The sequence below is a fragment of the Pseudonaja textilis genome, chromosome 4, assembly GCF_049901715.1.
Source record: "Pseudonaja textilis isolate UNSWEBS1 chromosome 4, rPseTex1.2, whole genome shotgun sequence".
Taxonomy (NCBI): Eukaryota; Metazoa; Chordata; class Lepidosauria; order Squamata; family Elapidae; genus Pseudonaja; species Pseudonaja textilis.
In genome coordinates this window covers 89,004,834-89,030,561 of record NC_141993.1, presented here as the reverse complement: position 1 = coordinate 89,030,561, position 25,728 = coordinate 89,004,834, and the positions used below count along the sequence as shown (strand labels likewise).

Sequence of the window (25,728 nt, the reverse complement as noted above, 5' to 3'; positions counted from 1 at the left end):
TTTGTTGGACACCGATAGACTCCAGAAAGAGTGCAGAGAAGAGCAACGAAGACGTCTGGAGTTAAACATAAGTGTTGGAAGAAAAATCCTTCTGGGTTCAGTTCCAAGTGGGGAAAAAAACACTGGAAACAAGGAGGCTGTTTGGAAAGATGGTTTAATGGCGGACAAGACCACATGGCTTGGAGCTCCAGAGTGAAAAGGAAGGATGATCACATGCTTCAAGGTGAAGGCAGAGATCAAGAAAGGGCGGAGATGCTGAGTTTGCCTGGCTTTTATACCCTTTGTTGGGATTTGAATTGGAGCTTGGATTCTGATTGGTTGTCAGACTCCCATGAGGCCGTGCAGGGGCAACTCTGTAGGTTGTCCTGAGTCCCAGGCTTGGTTGAGCCTTGCTGGGTGATGATGTAACGAAAGGGCTTTTGAGCAATTGCTATAGCTTTACCCAAGGGGTGGGATTCAAATTTTTTAACAACCGGTTCTGTGGGCGTGGCTTAGTTGGTGGGCGTGCCTTGGTGGTCATGTGACTGGGTGGACTTGGCGGTCTTGTTATTGGCTGGGCGTGGCCAGCTCAACATCACCCACATCGAGGCACGCACCTCCTCGCCTGGCCTTTCATGAGTGTGGGGATGCTGCAACAGTCGTAAGTGTGAAAAAGGGTCATAAGTCACTTTTTTTCAGTGCCATTGTAACTTTGAATGGTCACTCCACACAAGCAAATTGCCAGCAAAGGAGGGAAAAAAAAACTCCAGAGAAGTTCCTGAGACAGGAAGTCTAGTCCTGCCAAGAATGTAATAAAGGTTAACAGAGAGGCAGTTTCTGTAAGCAACACCAGAATGTTTCCTTCCTGCCTTCCTGACAGGATTAGGCCAGTAATTTCTTCTAACAACGGGTTCTCCAAACTGCTTAGAATGGTAACCATTGGTTCTAGCGAATAGGTGCAAACTGGTAGAATCCCACCCCTGGGAGCATGCATTGCATTCTGGGTGCTTCCGCGCATGCAATTTTTGGCACAGGAGCCCAAAAAGGTTAGCCAGCTCAACATCTTTTTTACACCGTAGCGACCAAAACTGGATGCAGTATGCCAAGTGTGGCCTTATAAAGTGGTAGAATCCTGCCCCTAGCTTTACCAGGAGATCTTTGTTATGTAAAGTATTCTGGCCCAGGCCTTCATGGCCCACCCATTAACAAAGGTGGGGGTGAGCTGCTGCTTCTGAGGTGAGTTTCTGCTTCTGAGTTTCTACTCTTTTCAGAGGAAATATTCTGCCTTTTTTAAATATTTCCCAGGATGTTTCACTTTTCTGGGAGAGGGGTGGGTGCTAAATTTCTACCATAGGATGAACGATGGAGGGAACAAGATATCTCTAATGAAGAGAAGAACTAGGATGGACATGAGAGCATATTCTAGTATTTGAAGGGCTGCCCCAAAGAAGAGGCAGTCAAGCTATTCTCCAAAGCACCAGAAGGCACCAGAAGGCCGCCTTTTAAGAAGAGACTGGACAGTCACGGCTCTGAAATGGTATAGGACAGTGGTGGCTAACCTTTTGGGGCTCCTGTGCCGGAAATTGTGCCTGCGCTCACATGCCAGCAACCCAGAAGACAATGTGCGCAGACACCCCCCCATGGCCCCTGCGCATGCACGCACGATTCCTCTCCCCCACTGCCGCCCCCTTACCTGCACTGTGCACGCCTCCCCAGCTGATTTTCGGCCTGTTTGAGGCCTTTTGCGGCCTCCTAGAGGCTCGAGGAAAGCCTCTGTAGCCTTTGGAGGCTGAAAAATGGGCCTGTTTGGTCACTTCTGGTATTTCCGGAAATACCGGAAATGACAAAACGGGCCCGTTTTTCGGCCTTCAAAGGCTGCAGAGACTTCCCTCGAGCCTCTAGGAGGGCGCAAAAGGCCTCAAACAGGCCGAAAATCAACTGGGAGGCGCGCACATGCGCAATTTAGGTAAGTTTGCCTGGGGTTCGTGTGCCGGCACAAATGGCTCCGTGTGCCACCTGTGGCACACATGACAGGTTTGCCATCACAGGTATAGGATCTCCTGCTTGAGCAGGGGGTAGGACTAGATGACCTCCAGGGTTTCTTCCAGCTCTATTCTGATTGTTTCATCAGCGCTCAAAGGCTTGTTCAGCCTTGGACAAAAAACGGGAAATAAAAACAACCAAGGTTAATCCTAACCAAGCCTAGGATTCAGGTAGTCCTTGATTTATAACCACAGTTAAGCCCAAAATTTCCACAGCTAAACAAATGAAGTGGTGAAACGCACTTTTTGCTCCATTTTAGGACCTTTCTCTAGCCACCGTTGTTAAGTGAACCCTTGCAGTCATTTCAGCTAGGAACACAGTTGTTAAGCAAATCTGGGCTGCCCACCACCTTGTCTTTGCTTGTCAGAAGGTCGCAAAAGAGATCCACGGGACTCCGGGAGAGCGCAACTGTCATAAATATGAGTCAGTTGCCAAGCGTCGGAATTTTCTTCATGTGACGGTCCATTTTTTCCCCCCAGTGCCATTCTTAACTTTTGGTTACTAAACAAAGCATTGTAAGTTGAGGATTACCTGAATTCAAACATAATACACCAAAGCTTTTTTAAAAAAAACACCACTCAGTATGCAAAGCTAACAGAGGCTATGCCTATGGTGTGAATGCATTAACCGGGTTATTGCCTGATCTCAGTTTAAGGCAGAGGTCTCCAAACTTGGCCACTTTAAGATGGGTGGACTTCAACTCCCAGAATTCTCCAGCGAGGCAGAGCTGGCTGGAGAATTCTGGGAGTTGAAGTCCACATGTCTTAAAGTAGCCAAGTTTGGGGAACCATGGTTTAAGGTTTCCTGGGAATCCTCAAAAGGGGAGAGAACCCAATTCTTCGACCAGGTGAGGAGTGATGTGTCCAGGCTTCACTTAACGAGGAGCGCGGACACTGCCTCAACCCTGATCCCAGCACCTTCCGGAGGGTCTAACAGATCAACAGAATTGGAAAGAATCCTGAAGGTCATCTAGTCCAACCCCCCACCCAAGCGGGAGACCCTACACCATTTCTGACAGGTGGCAGTCCAGTCTCTTCTTGAAAGCTTCCAGGGATGAAGCTCCCACAATTTCCCAGGGCAACTTCTGTTCCAATTGAATATTGATTAATAGAAGTGGAAGGGGCTCTGAAGGTCATCTAGACCAACCCCTTTGCTCAATCAGGAGACCCTTACACCATTTCTGACAGATGGCGGTCCAGTCTCTTCTTAAAAGCCTCCTACGCGTGATTTCCCACCCACCCCCCCCCAAATAAAAGACACCCACGGGGGTGGGATGGGGGCAGAAGGAAAGCCTCCCCCCCAACCCAACCTTGCGTGCCGAGATGGAGGTCGGGCTTTTAAGCAAGCGGGTCGGCTGAGCGGTCGTGTGAACCCGTTTCCACCCCCTCGTCCTTCTGCGTGGAGCCCTGGCGTGCCCCCCTCCCGGCTGCCAAGGAGGAGGGCAGCTGCTGCTCGTCCCCCCATTGAAAGCGATCCAGGGCGGCTGCCGCCTCTGATCGAGCCTTTGATGGGACCGGGCAACAATGGGTCCCATTCAGCGCAGGGCAGCGCCCGGCTCCCTTCCAGGGCTTAATGAAGCGCAGCCGGGGCTCTGCACCCGCCCGGCCATGGGAAAAGGGGCGCCCCCCGCTCTCCGCCGGGGCCGCGCGAGGATATATAGCCGCTCCCGTCGCCCCGGAGCCGGAGTCCTTCTGCTGTCGCCGCCGTCCCGGGCCATGGAGCCTCCGCTGCTCCTGCTGCTCCTGCTGCTCCCCCGTAGAACGGAGCCGGCCCCCGCCAAGGAGCTCTTCCCCCTGCCCGCCAGCGTCTTGCGAGGTAAGAGCGGCCGTTCGGCAGCCTTCTAGTCCTCATGGAGGCCGGTCCATGGGGCTCTTTCCCACCTGCCTACCAGAGTCTTTTGCCAAGTTAAAAGGGGCTGGAAGGTGTCTAGTCCTCACTGAGCTCTTCCCCCCTGCCTGCCAGCGTCTTGCGAGGTAAGAGCGGCCGTTCGGCAGCCTTCTAGTCCTCATGGAGGCCCGTCTATGGGGTTCTGTCTCCAGACAAGTTCTTTTCCCCCTTTACCATCAGGGTATTGCCAAGTTCAGAGGGGCTGGAAGGTGTCTAGTCCTCATTGAGGCCACCTGCATGCCCCCTGAGCTCTCCCTCCCCCGCCGCGTCCAGTCCTCATGGAGGCCAGTCCTCTCAGACACTGAGCTCTTCCTCCCCCATTACCATCCTTGTGGCTGGAAGGCGTCCTTAAAGCCACCAGCATGTCCCCAGAAGCTCTTCCTCTGCCAGCTAGTAGAGCAGCCTTCTAGTCCTCAGGCTGGTCCATGGGGCTCTCTGTCTCCGGATGAGGAGCTCTTTCCCCCTTTACCATCAGAATCTTGTGGCTGGAGGGCGCCTAGTCCTCATTGAGGCCACCTGCATGCCCCCACCTCTTTCCTCCAGTGTCTTGAGAGATGAGAGCAGATGGCAGCCTTCTAGTCCTCATGGAGGCCAGTCCATGGGGCTCTTTCCCCCTGCCCACCTGAGTCTTTTGTGAAGTAAGAGTGGCTGGAAGGTGTCTAGTCCTCATTGAGGCCACCTGCATGCTCTCCCCAGCTCTTTCTCCTGCTGTCTTGAAGCCAGCAGCCTTCTAGTTCTCATTGAGGCCAATCCACAAGGCTCCCTCCGCAGCAAGGAGTTCATTCCCCTCCCTACCAGCCTCTTGTGAGGTAAGCAGCCATCTAGTCCTCATTGAGGCTGGCCCATGTCTCTATGGCTCCCTCCCAGACGAGGAGCTCCTCCCCCTGCCTGCCAGAGTCTTTTTCGAAGTAAGAGTGACTGGAAGGTGTCTAGTCCTCATTGAAGCTGATCTTAACAGTTCCTTCTCCTGACAAGAAACTCTTCCCCGCAACCCCTCATCAACGTCTTACAAGGTAAGAGCAGCTGGCAGGCTTCTAGTTCTCATCGAGGGCCAATCCAGGCTGGCCCTTTAGGCTAGCTTTGAGGCCAGTGTCCTCCAGCTGCCAGTTCAGTCCTGTCCTTAAGCAGAGCAAAGTAGCCTGGGTTGGGATTTTTAAGAACAAAAATCCAAATTTCCCCCTTTTTAATTTGTTTGTTGCAAAGTGTTTTCCTTCTAATAGAAAGAATGACTGGATTATCGCCATAATTGTCAAAACATTACAACCTGGGGGGAGGAGTGGGGGGGGGCAAAAGGAGCTGAGATGTCTGGAAAAAAAGTCCAATTTAGCCCCTTCAAACTTGGCAAGTTTAAGACGGGCGGACTTCAACTCCCAGAATTCCTGAGCTAACATGACTGGAGGAGGAGGAGGAGGAATTCTGGGAGTTGAAGTCCGCCCGTCTTAAAAGTTACCAAATTTGGAGATGCCCTGCTGTAGGATATTTCCCCCTTTGGGCTGATGGGCCGGGAAGCCTGTTGCATGCCATGCGCTGGTTGCTTTCTGGCAGAGTAACCGAGTCGGAAAGGGACCCTGTAGGTCATCTAGTCCAACCCATTGTTCAGCTTTGTCCACCTCTCCCGCAGCGTTGTCCAGCCGCGGCACCTTGGTGCTTGAAGCTGCCATGAAGGCCGCCCTGCTTTCCCTGGAGGAGGCCCTGTCGGAGCACAGCCGGCGCCTGCAGGAGTGCCAGCGGTGCGGATTCTGCCACGTGGGGGACTGCGGGAATCAGAGCAGGCCTTGTACCCGTAAGCTGAGAGTTTCTTCCTTCCTCTCTTCCACCCTTTTTCCCTCGTTTCATTTTTTCCTCTCCCTTCGTTCTTTCCTCCCTTCTTTCTTTCCTCTCCTTTCCTTCCTTTCTTCCTTATTCCTTTCTTTCCTCTTATTTTCCTTTCTTCAATCCCTCTTCTTTCCCTTCTTTCTTTCCTCTCCTTTCCTTCCTCACTCCCTTCTTTTTCCTCTTCTTTTCCTTCCTTCAATCCTTCCTTTCTCCCATCTTTCTTTCCTCTCATTTCTCCTTCCTTCCTCCCTCATTTCCCTCCCCCCTCCTCCCTTCTTTCTTTCCTCTTATTTTTCCTTCCTTCCTCCCTACTTTTTTCTTTCCTCTCATTTCCTTCCCTTTGATCCTTCGTCCCTCCCTTCTTTCTTCCCTCTCCTTTCCTTCCTTTCTTCCTTATTCCTTTCTTTCCTCTTATTTTCCTTTCTTCAATCCCTCTTCTTTCCCCTTCTTTCTTCCCTCTCCTTTCCTTCCTCACTCTCCTCACTCCCTTTCTTTCCTCTTGTTTTCTTGTTTTCCTTCCTTCCTTCTTCTCTCCCTTCTTTCTTTCCTCTCATTTGCTTCCCTTTGATCCTTCTTCCCTCCCTTCTTTCTTTCCTCTCCTTTCCTTCCTTTCTCTCTCCCTCCTTTCTTTCCTCTTATTTTCCTTCCTTCCTTCAATCCTTCTTCTCTCCCTTCTTTCTTTCCTCTCATTTGCTTCTCTTTGATCCTTCTTCCCTCCCTTCTTTCTTCCCTCTCCTTTCCTTCCTCTCTCTCTCCCTCCTTTCTTTCCTCTTGTTTTCCTTCCTTCCTTCCATCCTTCTTCCCTCCCTTCTTTCTTTCCTCTCATTTGCTTCCACCCTGCCTCGTTCATTTCTTTCCTCTCCTTTCTCTTCCCTCCTTCCCTCTCTCTACTTCAGTGCTGCCCCCGCTCCACAAAGACAGCTGGCTGTGTGCAATGAAAGCAACAACCCAGCCAACAGGAGTCCATCGCAACGGCACACGGGAACGTCACCGGCTCCCGGGAGCCCTCCGCTCCGTCTCCCATCCACAGCCAGGCGTGGGGATGTTCCGTGTTCTGATGACGCCACCGTTGCAACCCGAGGCCCTCTGGCACACTTTTCAGAAAGGCTGCTTTTCAGAAAGGCTGAAGGGCCGATGCCAGCCCTCGGGGTTTTCCATGGCACGTGCCCCCAAAGCGTAGGAGGCCGCCTGTCCCCTCTAAAACCTCAGGCCCTTGTCCAAATCCCTCCCTGTCCCTGCTGAGATTTGCACACTCAACAGGCCGATTTGATCCTTTTGGGTAGTGCAACGACTTTCCCCGTGCTTTCACGGCACAGTTTTCTTATCCCTGTGGTTGTGCCGGTGGGGGGGGGATCCGTGCAAATCCCTCCTTCCATTCCCCTCGAACCCGCCAGCAACGTGGACTCCCCGGGGAAAAAAGTACAGAGGGATCCCATGCATTGTTCCTACTGAGATTTGCACACTCAACTCGCCGATTTGATCCTTTTGGGGGAGTGCAACAACTTTCAAGGATGGGCAGGAACAACACGTCAGTTGTGACCTGTGACACCGGTGATACAAATGGTTCAAATTAAATTGTCTGGGCGACATCATGGATGACACCCTCGTGTCTTCTGTGGGTTGCCCATGGATGGACCAAGTCCCTGACACCCACTCCCCCAGAGGTCACTAGCATTCTTTTTGGGGTCCCCCAAAGGCCAGGCAAAGAGAAAATGGACGGAAAATGTGGAGCTTTTAATTTACATATTTTTTTCCTTAAATCTATATATATATAAAAGCGAAATACCCCTCACGCATCATCACGAAATCTCTAGAAATGTAAAGCCTACAAAATTGAAATTTGGCACGTATGTTACTCTTGGCTTTTAGGGGCTCACTAAGAGAGGGTTTTTTGAAATGACCATCAGAGCTGTTAGTATTTCCTACACTATTATTATTAACACGCTCTGATGCTAAGGAGTTCTACTCCCCGCTCCCCACCTGAAAAGAAATCCGTGCCAAATGCAAACACAAGCAGAGGAGAGGAATTTCGGTTTCAGTTTCACAGCACCAAGCGGCTTTAGTAGAGAGCAGTTGAGCTAAGCCACGCCCAGGCTCCTTGCTGTCTCCTCCTTGCTCACACGGCAAATACGGTTTCAGTTTCCAAACAGCCCTCCACTCCCTGACAGGATGCTAGCCAGATGAATACCAATGGATGCTGGTAGGCAGAGGTACCAATTTTCTCCCCCTTATTTTTCTCCCCCCAAAACTTGCCCGATCACATAGTTTTGTAGCGAAAAAAACGGTACCTTGCTAGTTTTCAAATAAGATCCCCTTTCAGCTCGGATTCCCTGAAACCCTTTATAAAAACAAAACAACTTCTAGTGATTTATAGCAACCCAGAATTAATTCTTTCCATCAGGGATATTCATTTTGAAATTTCAGGATTGGGGTGTGTACCTCAAAACCCTCCGTTCCTTCCTTAAAATTGCCCCAGAAAATGGACTCGGCCGCACGCTACAGCGATTGCTTTAATTCCCATTTAATGAGATTAAATTAAAGCCAGCATAGGTTAGGTTTCCATCGGGAATGTCTTCCTTTCCAAGCTCAGGCCCTCGCTCTCAGTCCCTGGCATGCCTTCCATCCAAATGATTAATCCTGGGGGTCCTCAAATTACGACCACAATTGAGCCGGAAACTTCTGTGGCTGACTGAAACATTTGTTTAGTGAGTTTGGTCTCGCTTTACGCCCTTTCTCGCCGCAGTTGTTGAGTGAATCATGACAGTGTTAAGTTCGTCACACAGTCGCTAAGTGTTCTGATCCAAACCCTTTTCCAATAAGACAAACAGTAACCAAATGGAACAGAAACCTTTTAATGAGTCTTACAAATCCTCGGTTAAAAGGCTGCTGCAAACTAATTAACTTTGATAAGCACGAACCTTGCCAAAACTGTATGAGACGGCCAAGAATGACAGATAAGAAATATTTCACAGCACAAGAGTCTTCAAATACCAACTTAAACTACTGTAATGTCCACGAGGCTGAGTTTCAAAACGTCTTTGCTTCCTGCAAAGAACATTTGCCGCTCAGTTGCCTTTTGTGTTCTTGAAGGAGGGGCCATTCCGTTGCAGCCTTACTCCCGAGTCGCCCGTGCTGTTGTAGCTGCTCTTTCCTGTGAGCAATCCTGCACGTACGCACACTTGGCACAGGCTCCTCGGGAACCTCCTCATCGCTGCTGCCAGCCCCCACAATCTCTGAAGGCAGCAGTCCGCTCCCTGATGGTCCTGGCCCCTCATCTGAGTCCTCGCTCTCCTCAGCCATCCGCACCTGCTCCTGGCTAACCACAACACTAAGTGAATCTGGCTTCCCCATTGACTTGGCTTATCCAAAGGTTGCAAAAGGGGACACTGCAACCGTCATAAATATGAGTCGGTTGTCAAGCATCTGATTTTTGATCACGTGACCATTGTGGATGCCGCACCGGTTGTAAGTGTGAAGTCCTAAGTCACTCTTCTCAGTGCCATTGTGACTTCAAACAGGCACTAAACGAACCGTTGTAAATTGAGGATTGCCTGTAACATAAAACTTAGGGTTTGTGCATTCTTGTCCCAAAATTCAAAGCTGGTTGTGTGGGACGGCTGCAGGGGGACGTGGCTGATTTTGTGTCATTTCCTTATTCACTTGCAGAGCCAGGAAACGATGTGGAGGATTCGAACTCAATGGCCGATCCACCTGTTCCAGGTTAGACCTCCTTGCCATGCACGACACCTGTCCTCAGGACAGTACAGGTAGTCCTTGACTTACAGCCATTTCCCACCGCTAAGTGAGACATTCGCTCCGTGAGTTTTGCCCCACGTTACGACCTTTCTAGCCACCATCGTTAAGCGAATCACTGCAGCAGATAACGTGAGTAACCCGGTGGTTAAACGGATCTGGCTTCCCCGTTGACGTTGCCTGTCAGAAGGTCTGCAAAAGCGGATCACGGCACGATCCCCCAGGAAGCTGCAATGGTCATAAGTCTGAACCAGTTGCCAAGCGTCTGAATTTTGATTGTGTGACCCCGGGGCACAGGGCGACCGTCATAATTACGAATCAACTGTCAAGCGTCTAAATTTCGATCCAATGGCCAAAGTTTGTCCCTGTGAAAAAAAACAACATCGTAAGCAGGGGTGGGATTCTACCGGTTCAGCCCAGTTCAGCCCAACCGGTAGTTCCAAGGATCAGCCGGGAGCAAACCAGTTTGCTTACACGGTCGAATCACACCCCTGGTTGCAAGTCCCTTTCTTCAGTGCCGTCATAACTTCAAGCGGCCACCGAGGGAACTGTTGTAAGTTCGAGGACTACCGGTAATAGGCAGTATCGCCCAGTGGGTGGGGGGAAGACGAGAATCCCGTGTCATTCATCTTACTTGCTTTATTTTACTGTCATGGCACCTCGCACAACGAAATCAAACACCATCTTCAGTGAGTGTCATGACCAAGAAAATCAACACAAACACACATCCTTCACCCTACACACGTTGAATTGGAAATCCCCCGACACCATAACAACACTGCACTAGACAGTACAATTCAACAGAGCTACTGCCTTGCGATAGAAACTATTTCAGGGTCTGCCACAAAGGAGAGGGAGTCAAACTATTCTCCAAAGCACCCGAAAAGAAGCAACAGGGGGAAACTAAACAATGAGAGAAGCAACCTAGAACTAAGGAGAAATTTCCTGACTCTTAGAACCATTAACCAGTGAAACAACTTGTTTTCAGAAGTTGTGAATGCTCCAACGTTGGAAGTTTTTAAAGAAGAGATTGGACAACCATTTGCCTGAAATGGTGTAGGGTTTCCTGCTTGTGCAGAGGGTTGGACTAGAGCTGTGATGGTGAACCTATGGCACAGGTGTCACAGGTGGCACGCAGAGCCATTTGTGCCGGAATGTGAGCTGCAGGCAAATTTACCTCACTGCGTGTGCGCGCACCTCACAGCTGATTTTCGGCAGGTTTGAGGCCTTTTTCGGCCTCCCAGAGGCTTGAGGAAGGCTTCTGCAGGCTTTGTAGGCCAAAAATTAGGCCTGTTTCATCACTTCCTGTTTTTCTGACAATACCGGAAGTGAAAAAATGGGGCTAGTTTTCCACCTACAAAGCCTGCAGAAGCCTTCCTCAAGCCTCTGGGAGGCCAAAAAAGGCCTCAAACCTGCCGAAAATCAGCTGCAAGGCACAGTGCAGGTAATGGAGTGGGTGGGTGGGTATTGCATGCGCATGTATAGTGGGCATGGGTGGATGCACATTGCTGGCACGCGAGCGCGAATGTGCAAGCATGCACACAATTTTTGGCACAGGATCCCAAAAAGGATAGCCACCACTGGACTAGAAGATCTTCAAGGTCTCTTCCAACTCTATTCTGATTCTGATTCTGCTAGATGGGCGGTAGCTGGAGCAAGACCCCATTGTGTAGCACCTGGTTCTCGAACCCAGGTTGACAGCTCTCCAGCTGACAAGATCAGTGTCTTTAGTTTATTGTCATTGCATCTTGTATAACGAAATCAAACACCATCTTCAATGCACATCATCACCATGACAATAAACACAAACACACATCCTTCACACTCCACACATTGAATTGAAAACTCCCGACACCGCACCAACACTACACTATATAGCAGAATTCAAGAGAGCTACTGCCCTGGGATAGAAGTTGTTTTTCAGCCTATTTGTGCTTGTTTTTAATATTCTGTACCGTCTGCCAGATGGTAATAGTTCCAAAAAAGGGTTCCCAGGATGAGACGGGTCTTTGAGAATGTTTTGAACTTTCTTAAGGCAGCGGGAGCTGTAAAACTCTTCCAAAGAGGGGAGAGGGCAACCCATGATCTTATAGTGGACTATAGAAGGAACAGATCAGAAATCCAGATCTTGCTTATCCATGGAGACCGAGGGGAGCAAGTGGCCAGTTTTAAGTTTCTGGGTGTCACCGTAAAAGAGGACCTGACCTGGGGTGGCTCACATTGCAGCCGTGGTCAAAAGGGCCCAGCAGAGATTATACCACCTGAGACTTCTCAGGAAACAACAACTGGATGGAAAACTGCTGGAGACCTTCTACCGCTGCACCATAGAGAGTATCTTAACTTACTACATCTCTGTATGGTTTGCCAATTGCACAGAGGAAGATAGGACAGCACTCCAGAGGGTTAACATCATTACTCAGAAGAACATTTGGTTGTGTGTTCACGTGTGAGGTTGGATCGCATGCGGTGCGATGGCCCCATTCTCTGTCGCAGCCTCGGGCCCTCAGCGGGGATCTGGAGAAACAGACCAGGCCGATGCGCCAGTTTTGCTTCCCCGCTGTTTTTGTTTTAGCGAGGTCAGTGTTGGGTCCGAAGGGGCCGCCAAGCTGAATGCTGACCTTTATGGGACAGTCAGCCTCTTAATGGGGATTAAGCTTGACAGAGGGCAGCAGAAGGGTCCTTGTTCCCAGACAGCGACCGGCTGCTGCCCGGCATTCTATCTCAGAGACAACAACGTATTCACAAAATAGCGCCTAGAATAGGGATTGGGCAATTAATTTTCCTCACATAGCAATAGGGACAATAACATTTAGGCTCGTCTAAATGTTATTTCAGCAAGGGGTTCTCTGCCCGGTTGCTGGATGGGCCTGGCCACGGTGGGCATGGCCTATCAACTGAGCTTGTGCCACACGAACCAGCTGAGCTTGAAAAACAGGATATAAAGCACAGCCTAAACCCTGGGCAGGCGAATGGGCCCAACAGCCGATCGTTGGAGCTACCGGGTCTCCTGAACCAGCCTGAACCGGTAGAATCCCACCCCTGTTGTTAAGGGAATCTGGCTTTCCCACTGACTTTGCTTGTCAGAAAGTCGCAAAACGGAGTCGGTTGCCAGGTATCTGAATTTTGATCACGTGACCGTGGGGGGTGCCGTGTGAGGTAATGGTCGTGTGAAAAATGGTCTTAAGTCCCTTTTTTCAGAGGCGTTGTTGAGATTGGTATGTGGGACTGATTGGGGTAGATTGTAGGGGTGATACTGAAATATAATTTTATCATATTTTATTTATTTATATATATAAAATAAATTATTGTATTTTATTCCAATTTCGTTTTAACCTGGATTTTATTCCCATTTCCTTTGAAAATTGTATTTTGTCCCAATTTCGTTATAACCTGGATTTTATTCCCATTTCATTTGAAAATTGTATTTTGTTCCAATTTCATTTTAACCTAGATTTTATTCCCATTTCATTTGAAAATTGTATTTTGTTCCATATTCCTTTTAAACTTGATTTTATTCCCATTTCCTTTGAAATTGTAGTTGGTTCCAATTTCATTTTAAACTGTATTTTATTCCCCAATTCCATTTTTAAATTGTTTTTTTTTTTAAATCAGATTTTAGTCATAACTTGTGTCTGGAGATTGGCACTTTGATATGACCCAAGGGCTAATCAATAAAGTTTAAGTAAACTAAACAGTGGCGTCGTAACTTCGAACGGTCCTAAATGAACTGTCGTAAGTCGAGGGCTTCCTGTACTGACAGATGTTGGAGAGGACTTAACCACTGGGTAAAACACCAACTGGGTTTGTATTGTTCCTCAGCAGAGCCCGGATTCAAATTTTGCATTCTGTGTACTAATTGCTTACAAAACACAGTAATACAAATTGGAGCCAGAGGAATTCCAAGATGTAAACAAAAATGCCATTTAACTCGCAGTCCTTCTGTTAAACCATCTGCCTGCTATTTAATAGGCTCTAACTTTAATGTCGCTTTTCCCAACCTGGAGCCCTCCAGATGTACAGGGGCTCCTCGACTTACAACCAAATTGGGACCAGAATTCCTTAATTAAACAAAGGGATGATTAAGAGAGCGGGCACCAATTTTATGACCTTTTAGCCATGGTTGTTAAGCGAAAAGCTGCAGTTCTTAAGCGGATTGTGAAGTCATTAAACAAATCCAGTTCCCCCATTATGACTGCTTTGCCCTGGTTATTAAATGAATGGCTGCAGTTCCTAAGTGGATCGTGCAGTTGTTAAATGAAACCGGCTTCCCTGTTATGACCTGACTTGTGTAAAGGTCGCAAAAGGGGGTCATGTGACCTTGGGACACGGCAACTTTAAGACTTGTGGACTTCAATTCCCAGAATTCCTCAGCCAGCTTTCTGGTTTTAAATTGCTGTACTGCTCCTTCAGATTTCCCGCCCTCCCCCGCCCCGTTTATAGCAACTTGAAAACAGGCAAAGGAATGTTTTACGAGTTGACATTCGGCTCCCCTCACTTCTTGAAGGTGACCTGTACAAAGCGAAAAAACAAATCGAATGCAGGTATAGCTAGCTTTGCTGGCTGAGGAATTCTGGGAATTGAAGTCCACAGGTCTTAAAGTTGCCAAGGTCGGAGACCCCTGCTTTAAGTGATTATTAACCTTTTCCCGCAGAATCCTGTGGGCACCGCGTGGTCCCTGCCCCCAACGTGACTCTGCCGAAGGGGAAGATTGTGGGCGGCAGTCGTGCAAAGCCGGGTGCCTGGCCATGGCTGGTGTCGGTCCTGCTGAACGGAGAGCTGATGTGCAGCGGGGTGTTGGTGGGCAGCGCTTGGATTGTCACAGCTGCCCACTGCTTCACCGGGTAAGGCCAACAGAAGGGATCAGCGAGGTCATCCAGTCCGACCCCTGCCTAGGGTGGGTCCACAAAAGTCTCTCTGATAAAGGACCCACTGACTTCTCTTGGAAGGCCTCCAATGCAGAACTCATTGTTTTCATGTGGCAGACTGTTCCACTGGCTCCTTTTGTCGCTTGCCTCTATTTCTTCTTCTGTTCTCCCCTTCTTCTCTCCTCCCTCCTCTCATGTGGTCTTAAAAGGCCTTGGTAAGGCCACACTTGGAATATTGTATCCAGTTTGGGTCGCCATGATATAAAAAAGATGTTGAGACTCTAGAAAGAGTGCCGAGAAGAGCAACCAAGAGGATTAGGGGACTGGGGGCTAAAACATATGGAGAACAGTTGCAGGAATTGGGTATGTCTAAGGTAAAGGTTCCCCTTGCACACACATTGTATGATGACCCAGGGTGGGATACAAAAGCAACAAAGTCACAAAAACAGGTGAAGTCCCTTTAATTCCTTCAACTTGGCTTCAAAGGTCCAACTATCATTGACTGGAGAAAAAACTCTCCCACAAACAGTTGCAAAAAGGAAGAACTTCCATTCAAACTCAAAATACATATAAATTATAAATAGGAAAAAAACAACACAAACCACACTGAAGCAATTAATGAGACAAAGCAGGATAAGGGCTTGAAGACGTCCACAGATATCGAAATAACACACGCTGGGAAGGACGCCAGAACTCAGATAAGAACTGACAGACTAGAATTATTTTTACGCTTTGCTTCCCACACTGGGCCATGCTCAGTTTGTCCTTTTAAACAGTCCTCACAGCTGCAGCCCATGAAGGGGATCAGGGCCCTTTCCTCCCCCGTAGACCATGCCGTTCACGTTTCTCCCTTATTCGTTCCTCCCTGCGTGCCCTAGGATGAAGAGGGGATGGGCCTGGGTCTTCCTCTGACTGCCCAGCCGGCCTGTGCCCGTCTTCAGCCTCCTCCAAAACCTCCGGAGACACATCTCCACAACCTCCGGAGACACATGTCAGCTGTTCTTCCTCTCCCTCAGAGTCAGATTCTAACAGGGGCATGACACATTGCTCGTTGTTTCCAGCTCTAAAGGGCGCTAATCATCTCCCTCACAAAGCCAAAGAGCCAGCGCTGTCCAAAGACGTCTCCGTGGTAACGTGGCCAGTATGACTAAACACCGAAGGAGCATTGTTATCTTCCCACCAAAATGGTCCCCATTTTTCTACTTGCATTTCTTGTACATGCTTTCGAACTGCTAGGTTGGCAGAAGCCGCGACTAGTAATGGCAGTTCACTCCATTACACGTCGTTAGGGATTCAAACCGCCGAACTGCCGACCTTTCTGATCGACAGGCTCAGTGTCTTAAGCCACTGAGCCACCGCGTCCCTTGGGTATGTCAAGTCTAGTGAAAAGGACTAGAGATGATATGATAGTTGTGTTCCGATATCTCAGGAGTTGCCACAAAGAAGATTCTCCAAACACCAGAAGGCAGAACAAGAAGCAATGGATGGAAAGTAAATAAGGAAAGAAGCAACTTAGAATTAAGGAGGAATTTCCTGACAGTGAGAACAGTTAATTAGTGGAATGACTTGCCACCAGAAGTTGTAAGTGTTCAATAACTGAAGGTTTTAAAGAAGAGATTGGACAACCACTTGCCTGAAATGGTGTAGTTTCCTGCTTGAGCAGGGGGTTGGACTAGAAGACCTCTGAAGTCCCTTCCAACACTGTAATTTTGTTAACGAAAACCCACCAAACTTTAATTCCTGGGGAATTCTGGGAGTTTAAGTTCACAATAGCAATAGCACGTAGACATATATCCTGCCTCACAGTGCTTTACAGCCCTCTCAAAGCGGGCTTTGAGATATAATTATCCCCAACAATCTGGGTCCCCATTTTACCCACCTCGGAAGGCTGAGTCAACCTTAAACCTGGTGAGATTCGAACTGCCAAATTGCAGGCAGCCAGCAGGCAGCAGAAGTAGCCTGCAGTACTGCACTCGAACCACTGTGCCACCACAGCTCTTAGTCTTAAAATTTCCAAGTTTGAAGCTTCCTAGTTGATGGGAACGTAATGACTCTAGGTGTGATGACCCAAAGGAGCGTGGCACAAAAGCAACACAGTCAGATAATCCGTAGGAGTCCCTTTATTAGCTCCAACTTTGCCCCCAATGTCCTGGTTACCTTTTGGCTGGAAAAAAAACTCTCCCAGGAACAGCCTTTGGCTGCAGAGAATCAAGTCCAAAACATGGTCAACAAAAACTGTAACTAAAAGTCCAATCAAGGCAAAATGAGGCAATTAATTTGGCAGGGCAGGAGCAAGAATTCCAGATGTGAAGGAACGGCAGTAATTCAACACGGTTGGGAGGATGCCAGGAACACAGATAACCAAAGTCAACACAAGATAAACTCACGTTTGTTCCCAGCAGACACCGCACTCAGCTTGCATCTCTTTTAAACTCTCATTCCCAGGTGTGGCTAATGAAGGGAATCAGGGCCCTTTCCTTCCCCGTAAGCCATGCAACCCACGTTGCTCCCTTCTCCGTTCCTCCCTGCATGCCCTAGGATGAAGAGGGGGTGGGCCTGGGTCTTCCTCTGAACTCCCTCTCCCTTGTTCTACCTCTTCCCTGCTCTGCCCAGCTGGACTTTGCCCTTCCCCAGTTTCTTCCACAGCTAATGGAGTCACACTCCCGTTTCCTGGCAAGCTGTTTGTCTTCCTCCTCCGATTCAGACTCCGACAGGGGCCTGACACTAGGCTGATGACTTGCTTAACTCCAGCACCAGTTCTTCTTGCTCGTCTCCTACACCTCCCGCATTTCCTTGAGGTGCCCTTCCAAACAGTAAAGAGGGCCCAACCTGTTTGCAAAAGTAGGTGTTTATGGAATTGGGGGCTGGGGGAGTCTATCAGAGATCCTAAACTCAGGCCATTCTGTAGGGAGAGAAATACAGATAGTCCTCGACTTATAACAGTTCATTCAGTGACCATTTGAAGTCGCAATGGGATTAAAAATGTTACTTATGACTGTTTTTCACACTTAGGACTGTTGTACATCCCTGCGGTCATGTGATCAAAATTCAGATGTTTGGCGACTAACCCATACTTATGATGGTTGCCGTTTCCTGAGCTCAGGGCTACCGATGACTTTTTTGGCAACCGTCTGAAAAGCAAAGTCAAGATTCGCTTAGCAACCGTGTTACCGACTTCACAACTTCCCTGATTTGCCTAGCAACCGAGGCAAGGGAGGTCGTAAAAAGGGGACAAAAATTCACTTTGCCAATGTCTCACTTAGAAACAAAACATTGGAGGTTCAATTATGGTCTTAAGTGGAGGACTACCTGTACCTACCTGTCAGGGTGGACAAGGCAGGGAGGAAGCCCAGTGTAGGGGGTGCCGAATTTTACAATTTCCTGGTTTTTCTCCCGGTGGTAGAAGCCGAAATGAGCTGGCCTGGTCCGTGGTCCTGGGTGACTATGATCTAACCAAATGGGATGAAGGCGAACAGGTCGTGTCCATCAGCCGCATCCTGCCGCACCCCAAGGTGAGTCTGGGCTCTGTGCCTGCCCGTTGTTTGCAGAGTAGGATTAGAATAGAATATAGTATAGAATAGAATATAGAATATAGAATATAGAATATAGAATATAGAATAGAATAGAATAGAATAGAATAGAATAGAATAGAATATAGAATAGAATATAGAATAGAATAGAATATAGAATAGAATAGAATAGAATAGAATAGAATAGAATAGAATAAAATAGAATAAAATAGAATATAGAATAGAATATAGAATATAGAATAGAATAGAATATAGAATAGCATAGAACAGAACAGAATAATAGAAATTATAGAATAGACTAAAGCAGAGAAAATGAACAGAACAGAATAGAAATGCAGGAATCGAATGGAATGAAATGGAATGGAATAGAACAGAATAGAATAATAGAAATTATAGAATAGACTATAGTACTGAAAATGAATAGAATAGAACAGAACAGGAATAGAAATTCAGGAATAGAATGGAATGGAATAATAGAAATTATAGAATAAATTATAGTACAGAAAATGAATAGAATAAAAGAACAGAACAGAACAGAACAGAACAGAAATAGAACAGAATGGAACGGAATAGAATAGAACAGAATAGAATAATAGAAATTGTGGAATGGAGAAAATAAGTAGAGTAGAATAGAATAACAGAAATTATAGAATAGAGTACAGAAAATGAGTAGAATAGAATAGAACACAGTGCAATACAATATAGAAAATGAACAGAACAGAATAAAATAACTTCATGGTCACTTTGGATGTACACTAATTGGCATAGATTAAAAGTGAAATTTAATTGCATGCACTCTTAAAGGGTCACCACCTCCAATTTTACTCTGCATAAACATGACAAGATAAATAAATAAATGAATACAAAATGATGCACATACCCACATATATTTTAATATGACAGAGAAACCACACAGTCTAGTTTGCATGTATTCATGTACACGGCTGCTTGGCGCTCTTTGCCCCCCATTGCAATGGCCGCTTTCTCTTTCCGTAGTTTGACCCCAACACTTTCCACGCGGACGTGGCTTTGCTGGAACTGAGCGCTCCCGTGCGCCCCTCAGCCTGGGTGGCCCCCGTGTGCCTCCCGGAACGGGCCGTGGAGGTGAGCCAGGAGGTCCTGTGCTATATCGTCGGCTGGGGCTCGCTCTATGAAGGTAACGGTGGGTCTGGGGTGGGGTCTTGGAGGTCCTCCCTTTGAGGTGGCTTAGTTTAAGGCTATCGACCAGGCCCCCCCAAACTTGGCAACTTTTAAGGCTTGTGGACTTCAACTCCCAGAATTCCCCAGCCAGCCGTGTCTGTTTCTTTTTTCTCTTAACCTCCTAAAATGGAGAGAGATTGCAGAGGAAGGGATTACAAGAGAGTAAGCTATGCTGGCTGGGGAATTCTACAAGTGTACAAGTTTTAAAGTTGCCAAGTTTGGAGACCTCTCCTATAAAGACTTTCAGGCCAGGGAATTACAGGTAGTCCTCGGCTTACGACCACAATTGATAAGGAGACCAACCGTCCTCCTTTAGGGAGGACAGTCCTCCTTTAGTAAGTTCTGTCCTCTCTCAAAAAGCATCCTCTCTTTTGATATTTGAAGACTAATCTGTCAATCTCCATATTTGATCAATGCCGATCCAATACGTTGCGTGTGATGTGACGTATTTGTCTTTGACAGGATAGATTCGTCAAGGCTCGGTACAGTGTGCGGTGAGGCGCGATTATGAGATGCATGCGTTCCACACGGGAGAATTGTTTTGAGAGAGAGTGCGCTGCGCGCAAGTGGCTTTGTTTTTGTTTTTTAATTTATTTGTATTATTTGTGTTGATTCGTGTCCTCCTCATTGTAAAAAAGTTTACAATGAGCCCCAAATTTCTGTCGCTAACCGAGAAACGGTTGTGAAACGAATTTTGGGCCCGTTCGACGACCCTTTTTTGCCACCGTTATCCATTCGGTGTCGCCATTCCTGGTGTGGCCCTTCATGCGTCTATCTGCTTCTCTCCTAGATGGGCCACCTGCTGAGGTCGTCATGGAAGCTCGGGTGCCCATCCTTGCCCCAGACCTGTGCCGTGGGGCTCTAGGGAGCCAGCTGGTGAGCGGCGCCATGTTTTGTGCTGGGTACCTCTCTGGGGGCATCGACTCTTGCCAGGTGAGGCTCCGAGAAGGAGAGGGGACTGCAGGTAGAAGCCACGTGATGGCCGCTCCCTGCTGTGATGACCCGGAGTATATCAGAAATATAACAAAACCCAAAACGTAACTACAAGTCCTTTCGTGCCTTCGACTTGGCTTCACTGTTTAATGGTTCATAGTGGAGGAGTAAATTATTTTCAAAATAACGTTTCAAAGGAAAGAAACAGTTTGAATTCAAAGAGCCGATAACGAAGCAAAAACCCAAAAACAAACCTCATTGAATAAAGTTCCAGGACAGACCAGGATAGATAATTACCAACTTCAGGAAGATCACCGGGGACAGTCCATTGGAAGAACGCCAACCAAGATAAACCTTCTTTAGGAATAAAACACTAATTTGTCTCCAGGGTTTGCTAGCACGCAGGTCCAAACTCTTATGCAGATCTCACAGCTGCAACCCATGAAGAGGATCATGGCCCTCTCCTCCCAAGTAGACCACATTTTACCCTTATCCTCTCCTCCCTGCGTGCCCTAGGATGGATAAGGGATGGGCCTGGGTCCTCCTCTGACTGCCCAGCCGGCCCCTGCCCTTCCCCAGCCTCCTCCACAACCTCTGGAGCCACCCTTCCACTCCCTGTTGGCTGTTCCTCCTCTTCCTCAGCGTCAGTCTCCACCAGGGGCAGGACACCTGGCCAGTGGGTGTGGTGGCAGGTTCTGGCCTAGGATCATAGAGACTCAGGTCCTAGACCCAAGAGTGGACAACTACCGGTATGGCTCCTTTGGAACTTTTAAATATATAACATAGTTACAGATTAATAGAGTTGGAAGGGACCTTGTAGGGCATCTAGTCCAGCCCCCACCCCAACCAAGCACCATTGACCCTACACCACTGCTGACCGATGGCGGTTCAATCTCTTCTTGGTTAGGATTAACCTTGCTTGTTTTTATTTCGCTTTTTGTCCGAGGCTGAACAAGCCTCGAGCACTGATGGAATAATCAGAATAGAACTGGAAGGGATCCCGGAGGTCACCTAGTCCAACCCCCTGCTCAAGGAGGAGTTCTATACCATTTCAGAGCAGTGACTGTCCAGTCTCTTCTTAAATGACTCCAGGGATGAAGGTCCCACATCTTCTGAAGGCAGCTTCTGTTCCGTGGGTTGATTGTTCTCACAGTCAAAAAATTTCTCCTTTATTTCCAGGGTAAATCTCTCCTTGTTCAGTTTCCATCCATTATTCCTTGTCTGGCCTTCAGGTGCTTTGGAAAATAGCTTGACCCCCTTCTTTCTTTCTGTGGCAGCCCCTCAAATATTGGAAGATGCTCTCCTGTCTCCCCTGGTCCTTCTCTTCCCTAGACTAGCCAAGCCCAGTTCCTGCAACCGTTCATTGCATATTTTAGCCTCCAGTCCCCTCATTATCCTGGTTGCTCTTCTCTGCACTTTTTCCAGAGTCTCAGACTTGTAGACTTCACTTCACAGAATTCTCGAGACGGCATGACTGGCTCAGGAATTCTGGGAATTGAAATCCACAACTCATAAAGGGGCCATAGTTTCCGGCACTATCCTAGACTATTCTTAGCCATGATGTTCTGATAGCGAGGAACGTCCTGACAAGTGAGGAGAATTAACCAGTAGAACATCTTCCTTCCAGAAGTTGTAAATAGAATAAATAGAATTCTTTATTGGCCAAGTGTGATTGGAGACACAAGGAATTTGTCTTGGTGTACATAAAAGAAAAGATAAATTCATCAAGTGTCAAGAATCATAAAACACCTAATAATAGTTATAGGGTACAATAAGCAATCAAATCAGAATAGAATAGAATAGAAAATAGAATAGAATAGAAAAGAAAATAGAACAGAATATAGAATGTGGAAGGGTGTATATGGAACAGAATGGAATAGAAAAGAACAGAACTGAGTAGAAATTAGAATAGACTATACTAACGAATAGAGAATGGAATAGAATAGAATATTCTCTATTGGCTAGTGTGATTAAACACACACAAGAAATTTGTCTCTGGTGCATAAGTTCTTGGTGTGCATAAGAAGAAAAGATACATTCGTCGAGAGTCAAGAATCATCAGGCACAACACTTAATGATAGTCATAGGGTAGAATAAGCAATCAAATCATACTAGGAAACAGTGCATATAAATTGTAAGGATGCAAGCGACAAAGTTACAGTCACACAGTCACAAGTGGGAGGGGATAGGTGATAAGGAGCGATGAGAAAATTAATAGTAATAGTACTGCAGACTTTGTAAATAGTTGAACAGTGTTGAGGGAATTATTTGTTTAGCAGAGTGATGGTGTTGCGGAAAAAACTCCCCTTGTGTCTAGTTGTTCTGGTGTGCAGGGCTCTATAGCGTCGTTTTGAGGGAAGGAGTTGACACAGTTTATGTCCAGGATGCGAGGGGTCTGTAGATATTTTCACAGCCCTCTTTTTGACTCAGGGTGCAGGATGCAGGTCCTCCATGGAAGGCAGATTAGTAGTAATTGTTTTTTCTGCAGTCCTAATTACTCTCTAGAGTCTGTGTCTGTCCTGTTGGGTTACAGAACCAAACCAGACAGTTATAGAGGTACAGATGACAGACTCCATAACGCTCCCAACACTGGAAGTTTTTAAGAAGAGATTAGAGAACCTTTTTGTCTGAAATGGTATAGGATTCCTGCCTGAGCAGGGGGTTAGACTAGAAGACTTCCGAGGTCCCTTCCAACTCCGTCATTCTGTTTTATATTCTGTTATAACTTACAATTTGAAATTAATTCTTGGGACACAGTTCTGTCCTCTTTCTGTTTTGGACCTGCAACCGTTTCTCCTTTCAGGGGGATTCGGGAGGCCCCCTGATGTGCTGGGACCCTTCGCTGGAGCGCTACGTCTTGTATGGAATTACTTCCTGGGGCTCTGGCTGCGGGGAACGTGGGAAACCAGGAGTGTACACTCGTATCCTTGCCTTTGCAGACTGGATCCGACAACAGATGGAGAGTGAGTTGCCTTTCTCCAACGTCACCAGCAGGGGGCAGAATAGACCAAAGGGACGGACCAGCCAGTCTCAACCTTGACAACTTTAAGATGAGTGGACTTCAACTCCCAGAATTCCCCCGCAAAACGGCATAACTGAGTTGGAAGGGTCCTTGGAGGTCTTCTAGTCCAACCCTCCCTGCTCAAGCAGGTGACCCCTAGCCAGCCCATTTTGGACAAGTGGCTGTCCAGTCTCTACTTGAGAACCTCCAACTGAGTTGGAAGGGTCCTTGGAGGTCTTCTAGTCCAACCCTCCCTGCTCAAGCAGGTGACCCCCTAGCCAGCCCATTTTGGACAAGTGGCTGTCCAGTCTCTTCTTGAAAACCTCCAACTGAGTTGGAAGGGTCCTTGGAGGTCTTCTAGTCCAACCCTCCCTGCTCAAGCAGGTGATCCCTAGCCAGCCCATTTTGGACAAGTGGCTGTCCAGTCTCTTCATGAAAACCTCCAACAACTTCTGAAAGCAAGCAGTTCTGCTGATTCGTTGTTCTCACCGTTAGAAAGTTTTCCCTTAGTTCTAGATTACTTTCTCTCCTTGATTAGTTTCTGTCTGTTGCTTCTTATCCTGCTCTCAGGTGCTTAGAGAATAAATTGATCCCCTCCTCATTGTGGCAGCCTCTCAAATACCAGAAGACTGCTATCGTATCCTGACTCTGTTGTTACATCCTCAAACCCCGACTCCTTTAACCTCAAACTATCCACTATTGACCTCACCCCATTCCTAAGAGGTCTGTAAGGGGCCTGCATAAGTGCACCATCGTGTCCACCGTCCCTGTCCTATTGTCCCCATTTATCCGTACCTATTTCCTCTATTCCTACTCATCTTTATACTTATTCCTATTATCTTGTAAGCCATTAACAAATCAAATCAAATAAATAGATAAAAGGAGGAAGGAAGGAAAGAAGGAAGGATGGAAGGGGGAAGGAAGGAAAACAGGGAAGGGGAAGGAAGGAGGGAAAAGAAGGGAGGGAGGAGAGAAAAGAAGGGAGGGAGTGGGAGGAAGGAAGGAAAGAAGGAAGGAAGGAAGGAAGGAAGGAGAACGGAAGGGGAAGGAAGGAAGGAAAAGAAGGAAGGAAGGAGGGAGGGAGGGAAAAGAATGGAGGGAGAAGAGAAAAGAAGGGAGGGAGTGGGAGGAAGGAAGGAAGGAGGAAGGAAGGAAAACAGGGAAGGGGAAGGAAGGAAGGAGGGAGGGAAAATGGAGGGAGGAGAGAAAAGAAGGGAGGGAGTGGGAGGAAGGAAGGAAAGAAGGAAGGAAGGGGAAGGAAGGAAAACAGGGGAGGGGAAGGAGGGAGGGAAAAGAAGGGAGGGAGGAGAGAAAAGAAGGGAGGGAGTGGGAGGAAGGAAGGAAAGAAGGAAGGAAGGGGGAAGGAAGAAAACGGAAGGGGAAGGGAGGAAGGAAGGAAGGAAGGAAGGAGGGAGGGAGGGAAAGAATGGTGGGAGGAGAGAAAAGAAGGGAGGGAGTGGGAGGAAGGAAGGAAGGAAGGAAGAGGGAAGGAAGGCGAACGGAAGGGGAAGGAAGGAAAGGGAGGGAGGGAAAATGGAGGGAGGAGAGAAAAGAAGGGAGGGGAGTGGGAGGAAGGAAGGAAGGAAAGAAGGAAGGAAGGGGGAAGGAAGGAAAACAGGGGAGGGGAAGGAGGGAGGGAAAAGAAGGGAGGGAGGAGAGAAAAGAAGGGAGGGAGTGGGAGGAAGGAAGGAAAGAAGGAAGGAAGGGGGAAGGAAGAAAACAGGGAAGGGGAAGGGAGGAAGGAAGGAAGGAAAGAAGGAAGGAAGGGGAAGGAAGGAAAACAGGGGAGGGGAAGGAGGGAGGGAAAAGAAGGGAGGGAGTGGGAGGAAGGAAGGAAGGAAGAGGGAAGGAAGGCGAACGGAAGGGGAAGGAAGGAAGGAGGGAGGGAAAATGGAGGGAGGAGAGCAAAGAAGGGAGGGAGTGGGAGGAAGGAAGGAAGGAAAGAAGGAAGGAAGGGAAGGAAGGAAGGAAAACAGGGAGGGGAAGGAAGGAGGGAAAAGAAGGGAGAGAGGAGAGAAAAGAAGGGAGGGAGTGGGAGGAAGGAAGGAAAGAAGAAAGGGGGAAGGAAGGAGAACAGGGAAGGGGAAGGAAGGAAGGAAGGAAGGAAGGAGAGAAAAGAATGGAGAGAGGAGACAAAAAAGGGAGGGAGCAGGAAGAAGGAAGGAAGGGAAGGAAAGGAGAGAATACCCATTCCTAAGAGGTCTGTAAGGGGCGTGCATAAGTGCACCATCGTGCCTACCGTCCCTGTCCTATTGTCCCCATTTATTCGCGCCTATTTCCTGTATTCTTACTCATGTTTATACTTATACCTATTATCTTGTAAGCAATTGACAAATCGGATAAATAAGTAAATCAAATAAATAAATCAAATGTCACCCCTAGTCCTTCTTTTCATTAAACTAGACGTGCCTAATTCCCGCAAACGTTCTTCATATTTTAGCCTCCAGTCGCCTGATCATCTTTGTTGCTTCTTCTTTTTTTTTTTTTGCACTCTTTCCGGAGTCTCAGCATCTCTTTTTACATTTGTGGTGTCCAAAACCGGGCATAGTATCCCAAGTGTGGCCTTGCCGAGGTCTTATAAAGTGATATGAACGCTCCGTGTGATCTCGACTCGATCCCTCTGTTAATGCAGCCTAGAACCGCGTTGGCTTTTTTCGGCAGCTGCTGCACACGGCTGGCTCCTATTTAAGGGATTGTTCGCTAGGATTCACAAAGCCCCTCT

General features: G+C 47.8%; 1 protein-coding gene across 3 annotated transcripts in view; it reads left to right on the top strand.

Annotated features, from left to right (window-relative positions):
• Window positions 1-3,686: 3,686 nt before the first annotated feature.
• PRSS56 (serine protease 56) overlaps window positions 3,687-25,728 on the top strand; it is a 45,008-nt gene continuing 22,966 nt past the window's right edge. Inside the window, exons 1-8 of one of the 3 annotated variants that reach the window (XM_087933662.1) lie at window positions 3,687-3,837; window positions 5,531-5,692; window positions 9,391-9,444; window positions 14,129-14,318; window positions 17,746-17,854; window positions 18,869-19,028; window positions 19,863-19,948; window positions 22,809-22,968. In XM_087933662.1, coding sequence (XP_087789788.1) covers window positions 3,738-3,837; window positions 5,531-5,692; window positions 9,391-9,444; window positions 14,129-14,318; window positions 17,746-17,854; window positions 18,869-19,028; window positions 19,863-19,948; window positions 22,809-22,968 — 1,021 coding nt within the window. In that variant the 5' untranslated portion in view covers window positions 3,687-3,737. Of the gene's footprint in view, window positions 3,838-5,530; window positions 5,693-9,390; window positions 9,445-14,128; window positions 14,319-17,745; window positions 17,855-18,868; window positions 19,029-19,862; window positions 20,006-22,808; window positions 22,969-25,728 lie in introns of all 3 variants that reach the window. The other 2 variants (XM_087933660.1, XM_087933661.1) reach the window with 2 other exon arrangements.